At 50.7% G+C, this 6,257-nt stretch overlaps 1 protein-coding gene across 1 annotated transcript; it reads right to left on the reverse strand.

Annotated features, from left to right (window-relative positions):
- Window positions 1-791: 791 nt before the first annotated feature.
- Window positions 792-1,113, reverse strand: HRK (harakiri, BCL2 interacting protein). The gene has a single exon (XM_004281472.3). It carries the CDS (start codon window positions 1,111-1,113, stop codon window positions 838-840), a length of 276 nt encoding a protein of 91 aa, XP_004281520.1. The 3' UTR covers window positions 792-837.
- Between the last annotated feature and the right edge of the window lie 5,144 nt (window positions 1,114-6,257).

Below are 6,257 nucleotides of genomic sequence, written 5' to 3' on the forward strand. Positions count from 1 at the left end.
CTCAACAAGGCCTAGCACCCAGATAGAGCTCAGCTGATGCTCTTTCATTAAGGCTTCCCCTTGGAGTTTCCCTGAGAGCCTCGGATCCCAGCTCACTTGGGGGCATCTCCTTCATCTCAGTTCCTCCGTTTGGTGAAGAGGAGGCCAAGCTCCTCAAACGGGACACCTCGCTAGAGGGGAGAAGAAGTTGCCAGAGCGGAGGAAAACTGCAAAGTTTTAGGTAGGGAGAAAGACGGAGCCGGCCAGAAACCAGGAGAGGGAGGAAGTCGCGAGAAGTGCTCGGGGCGCCGGGAGACGGGCAACAGAAACTGGAGAAGTGACACTTAAGGAGAAGGGGGTCTGGAGCGGCGGTGATGGAAACGGTGGCGACTCTGGAGTGGCAGGCGTCTGAAAGAGGACTGAGGGCTCGTCTTGAAACCGCGATAGATTATAATTCTTTGGCTTGGCCTATAACTGTTCTCAGAGCAAGCCCAGTTTTTACTTGCGCTGTGTGTTTGCTTGAGCCGCTGGTGGGGCTTACGGAGGCTAAAGTCCTCCCAAAGCCACCCCGATGGAGAGAGTGGCAAGATGCGCTTAAGGACTCGGAGAGAAGGGGCAGAAACGGTGGAGCCGGTACTTGGAAGGAGAGATGGGGACTGCCTAGGAGGGGGACCGAGATCCTTGCGGAGGAAGAAGGAGATGGGAAGAGAAGAACGCCAAACTTGAGGCTCTCCCGCTCCCAAGCCAGCCGCAAGTCTCCAGTCCCCAGACACCGCGCGCTGGCGCTCGCTCGCTAGCGTACCTGTTGCTCGCTCCGGCTGGGTCTCGGCTTCGGCCCCACCAAGAAGCCCCGCGTTCCTACAAGTTCCGCCTGCCGAGCAGCCAGGCCGCCAGCGCCGCCACCTGCGCGGCCGCGCACAGCCAGGGCCAGTAGGTGGGGAGCGCGCTGGGCGCCGGCGCCCTCCGGCTCCGCGCGCGGCGCCGCCACATGGTGCGCTGGTGCAGCTCGTCGCCGAGCGCCTTGAGCCGGGCGGCCGTGAGCTGCGCGGCGGACGAGCGCAGACCCAGGCGGCCCGCGCTGCAGGCGCACACCGCCGGCGGGCCGCGGCCGCGGTGCAGGGGGCACGGGCACATGACCGCTCGCCGCGCTCCCTCCCCGCGTCGGGCCGCCCCTCGCCTCCTCTGCCTCGGCCTCTGCGCCTGCCTCCGCCGCGCTCCAGTCGCCGGGGGCCTCCCCTGGACACCAAGTTTCTCCTTGTGTTGTGCGTTTGTTGTGCTGACGGCGCTATTATTAATTAAAGTGTCACATGGTGGAGGGGGCGGGGAGGGCGCGGGGAGGGGGGTTACATCATCCGGCCCTGGGGGGGGGGGTGCAGGCAGAAGAAACCGAGAGGTAACTTTTAACCCTAGCGGCGCCGGCAGTGAGGGGGCGCGCGGGTTGGGAGAAGAGGAGCGCGGGGCGCTGGGACGCCTGAAGGCGACCGGCCGCTTGCGTCTCTGGCTTCAGGGGTCGCGGGAGACCCTCGCGGAGGCGTGGAGCGCCGGGGGAGGTTTTCTCCGTCTCTTTTTCCTGAATTCAGCTCCAATTCCGATTTGGCGAGGGGGGCAGGCTTATTTGCCGTTTTGGATGAAGCCGATATCGAATTCGGCTGCATTATTCAAAAAATGTTTCGAAGCTATTGTTTGGTTTGGGGGAGGTGGGTCGATTCAAAATCTCATGAGAGGGCCGGATTCAACCCAACTTGCCTACTTTCAGGTCTGACTCCGCACCTGTAGGCTGCGGATATGAGCACACCCGACGCACAACCCCACCCCCATCTGAGATAGGCCTCCAGACCCTTAAACGCCCACAGCGCCGCTAGAAACCTTGATGGAGGCGGGGAGAGGATTAGGGGGTCGGCCCTTAGTCTCGGCTGTTCCCGGCACACCGCGCCTCCGCCCGAAAGACCCTCACAAGGGGTTTTCCAGAAGGAAACTTATTTTTGTCTGCTTCCTTTGTCAAGATTACTTTCCTACAGGGGTTAGTTTCTAGCAGAGATCCCGATTTAACGCGCAATGGCGACGCTAAGGGGTCGGCGGGGTCGGGGATGGGAGCCGCCGGCAGGGAATTTTAGCTCCTTTTTTTTTTTTGCAATCCGAGAACTGCCCCTATGACCCTCCAGACTAGAAAATCTGGAACTGTCCATGCTGGTGAAGGTGCAGATGGGTGAAGGGACTCTCAGGATTCTTTGGAGGAGAATGAGACCTTCACCCATCTTGAATCCATGGGGATTCAGGAAACTGGGGGAGCCTGGAGGTGGCTCCAGGCCAGCCTTCTAGGTCCTGATGAGGCAGCTCGGATCCTCTTCTTCCCACCGGCAGGGTGTTGCCAAGGCCTGAGGAGTCCTTTGGTCACTTGGAAAAGATTCTTCGAGACTATGAACTTAGTTTGGGTCTGGATTTATCATGGAGAGATTTCCCCTTGACCTGCAGCACGGTCAGGGCTCAGACCCCAGCTGTGCTCTGTGATCTTGGTGGTTCTTTAAATCCACGCAACCCCAATTCTCCTATGTAATAATGGTCAACACTTACTGAGTGCCTTCTGTGTAGGTTACTGGGCTAAGGCCCCTGTCTACACTGCCTAAAGTGAGTTTCCACGTTCTAGGGTGGTAAGAGTGTGCTGTTACTATCCTGTTTTACAGATGAGGAAACTGAGGCACAGGGAGGTAAGGTCTCTTGCCAGGAGATCACAGATTTAATGAGGAATAAACCTGGATCTAAATTAGGGCAGTCTGCCGCAGGCTTTAAACTCTTAACCGTGGTTTTATACTGCCCCCTGTAATCTGGGAATAATAATACCTCCCTCCTAGGATCGGGGCAGAGATTAAATGAGAGAAATGTATGCCAAGCACCTGGCATGCAGCGGGCCCTGGATAAACCTTGGTTCCCTTTGCTTCTGGCCAGAAACCACTTCCCCATTCTCCTGGGACTCACCTCCTTAATCCCCCCTAGTCTTTGCAGAGGGGACCTGATCCGTTGCCCAGGGTAGTGTTCCAAGAATGAAGATACAGTGTCTATTTAAAAAGCCCTTTGGATTTAAATTGAACAGTTCCCTCCCCTCCACCCCCGTTTTAATCTGCACGCTTTTAACGGCTCACTTCATGGACATTAATTTTAATGGGACGATTATTACCCTGTTTGGAAGCCTGCCCCTCAAAATGCTGGGCTCGTGAGGTGCGGCTGGGTCGGGTCCCGGCAGCTTGGATGTTTTCTGTAGCAGAGAGAGTGCAGCCTTGGCCGTGGGCACTGGGGACGTGTCCTTCAGCAGAGGGAGAACAGGGGGTGATGGAAAAGTCGGGGAGAAGAGAAGACCTCCTTCTCTCCCCCCAATACTCTGCAGGTGACAGTCAGTCCCTAAATTGGCTCACCGTAGAGTGGGCCCACCAAGTTCCTCATTCACTAACTGGGGAACTTGGCCTTGAGATGAGGCTTTTTGGAGCCTCCATTTCCTCAACTGTAAATTGGGAATAATAGTACCTACTTCAATAGTACCTACCTCATAAATAAGATCATACCAGGAAGCCCTGAGCACGGTGCCCAGCACACCCGTGAGCATTTAATAAATGTTGGCTACTGTTACTATTTTATAGTAGATCATGTGCTCGCTAAGCAGTGCGTTTTGAAGAATGGTGGAAGGCCCGCACCCTCAAATATATACGGTTCCCCTATTGTGAAGTGGCGATTCTGTCACTGATGTTGAGTATTGTCTAGAAAAAGCAAATTCTTTGGGAGAGTGACATGTAACACTCTCCTAACGCTTTAGTAAAAATGCATTTTTGATTTTCGCGTTTAATAAACGCTTACACGGTGCTTACTCTGTGCCAGGCACTGTTCTAAGTGCCTTAGATGTAGCAACTCATTTAACGACCCTATGTAATAGGACACGTGTGATTATTAGTCCTTTATTTTGGATGAGCAAACTGAGGCAGAGCATTTAAATAATTTTTTAACATCTTTATTGGAGTATAATTGCTTTACAATGGTGTGTTAGTTTCTGCTTTATAACAAAGTGAATCAGTTATACATATACCTATGTTCCCATATCTCTTCCCTCTTGCGTCTCCCTCCCTCCCACCCTCCCTATCCCAGCATTTAAATAATTTGACCAAAGGTCATACAGCTGTCTGGCCCCAGAGTTAATGCTCTTTGGCATTATGTCACCACTGGGGACTTAGGAAGAGGGAGGGAGGGCGGCTATTATGGGCTGAACTGCGTCCCCCTAAAATTCCTGTGCAGAAGTCCTAAGCCCCAGGACCTCAGAATGTGACTGTATTTGGAGACAAGGCCTTTAAAGAGGTAATTAAGTTAAAATGAGGTCATTAGAGCTGGGCCCCAATCCAATATGACTGGTCTTCTTATAAGAAGAGGGAGAGACACCACGGGTACATGGCGATGTGCAAGCCAAGAAGAGAGGCCTCAGATAAAACCCACCCTGCTGACACCTTGATCTTGGACTTCTGGCCTTCAGAGCTGTGAGAAAATAACTTTTGATGTTTAGCCCCCCAATCTGTAGTGCTTTGCTATGGCAGCCCTAATACAGAGGGAGTGAGAGGGAAAAAATGCCCTAAAAGGGAAGCTAGAAGCAGATATTCACCAGACTATGGCCACTTTTTTTTTCTTTTCTTTTTCCTCGCCACCCCCCATTATTTTTTCTCTTTTAGGTTGCTTTATTTGCTTTTAGGCCTGACTGATTCTGAAACTGTGCACCTCAGATTGGGACTTGAACCCACGTGCCAGGACTCAAACCCGGCCAAAACCCACGGTTTTCCAACTGAGATCACACACCTGGTTTCAGGACTTAATGAAGCTCATGTTCTTGATGTCTCATCGCAGAAAGAATTCAGTGAGATACAAAGTGATAGGTAAGAAGTGGATTTATATAGAGAGAAACACACTCCCCAGGCAGAGTGTGGGCCATCTCAGAAGGTGAGAAAGGCCTATGGCCACTTTTACTGCCGAGCACGTGCCTGGCTATTTTTCTAGGACTGTTCATCCGTTTCCCTTCCTCCTCCTTCATGTCCTGTTGGAGATCTTTAAGGGAGGAGGAGTTTAAGGGGATTATTTTGAGAAATAGTTCATGAAATCCAGTTGATACATTTATTCAGAGAAAACTTTCCATACCAATTGCAAGGATGTGCAGCCTCTCTCTTATAAAGAAATAAGATAGATTTTTCAAGTCCATGAAGACTTCCTGTGGTGCCCCAGTGCTTAAAAATGGGCTTAACCCATGGTAAGTGTTCGGTAAATGTTTGTCAAAAGGAAGAAAGAAAGCAAGGAAGAAAGGAAGGGAGGAAGAAAGAAAGAGGGAGGGAAGAAAAGAAGGAAAGAATGAGTGAATGGTAAGCATCCTGATTTGTCTTTCCCACTTTCAGACATGCATGGTGACGTACATAGAATTGTTATTATCAATAACATTAAAAAAATTTTGCCACAAATCATTCCTTTACCTCTACAGAAATCAAAACTCAAGTGCTTCTAGCAGGAAGTGTATGTGTATTGGGGGGGTGGGTAGTATTTCTTTTCTTTAATTAAATCAATAATAACCTATCCTGGTGTTGGAGACCAACTGAGCCTTACCTTACGGTGTTTTAATTCATGTGGCTTCGTGAAGTGATAAATGAATGAACAGCTGTTGCCTCCTCAAACAGCTGTGTTTCCTGAAGCCATGTATTAATGCCAGGGCCAGATTTGATGCCAGGTGTTAGCCTGGTGAACAACAGAGTTCTTGAATCTAAATCAGAGTTATAGCACAGTGGTTTGACACTCTGTGCCAGAGAAACCTGGGTTTGAACTCTAGCCCCATCATGCAATGTTGGGCCCTGCCTTGGGCATAATTTTCATCTCTCTGAGCCCCCACTTTCCCATCTGTAAAATGGGAATAATAATCAAAACACCTACCTCACTGGGTTGTTGTGAGGATTAAAAGAAAGAACGTTATCAAGCGTTCAGCATAGTGCTTGGCACTCAATAAATATGTGTTATGGCCCTTGTTGATGTATCAGGATTATTAAGCATCCACTTAAGAAACAGAACAGGGACCATGACCCAAACCCACTGGGAAAACAAGAGGATTAATATTTCAGTGAGTCCAATATTCAATTACATCACAGTTATTCCTAGGAAAGTCCCTTGCATTCTATAGAGCCAGAGCAGCACGGTGCTCATCTCGCACATTTATCCTATTTAACCCTCTGATACCTGGAAAGATGGGGTAATTCCTCTAGGGCTCTCCTAATTAT

The sequence above is a fragment of the Orcinus orca genome, chromosome 15, assembly GCF_937001465.1.
Source record: "Orcinus orca chromosome 15, mOrcOrc1.1, whole genome shotgun sequence".
In the NCBI taxonomy this organism is placed as follows: Eukaryota; Metazoa; Chordata; class Mammalia; order Artiodactyla; family Delphinidae; genus Orcinus; species Orcinus orca.

Excerpts from the sequence above, each read along its gene's own strand:
- HRK (XM_004281472.3), bottom strand. The coding sequence starts at position 1,113 with ATGTGCCCGTGCCCCCTGCACCGCGGCCGCGGCCCGCCGGCGGTGTGC.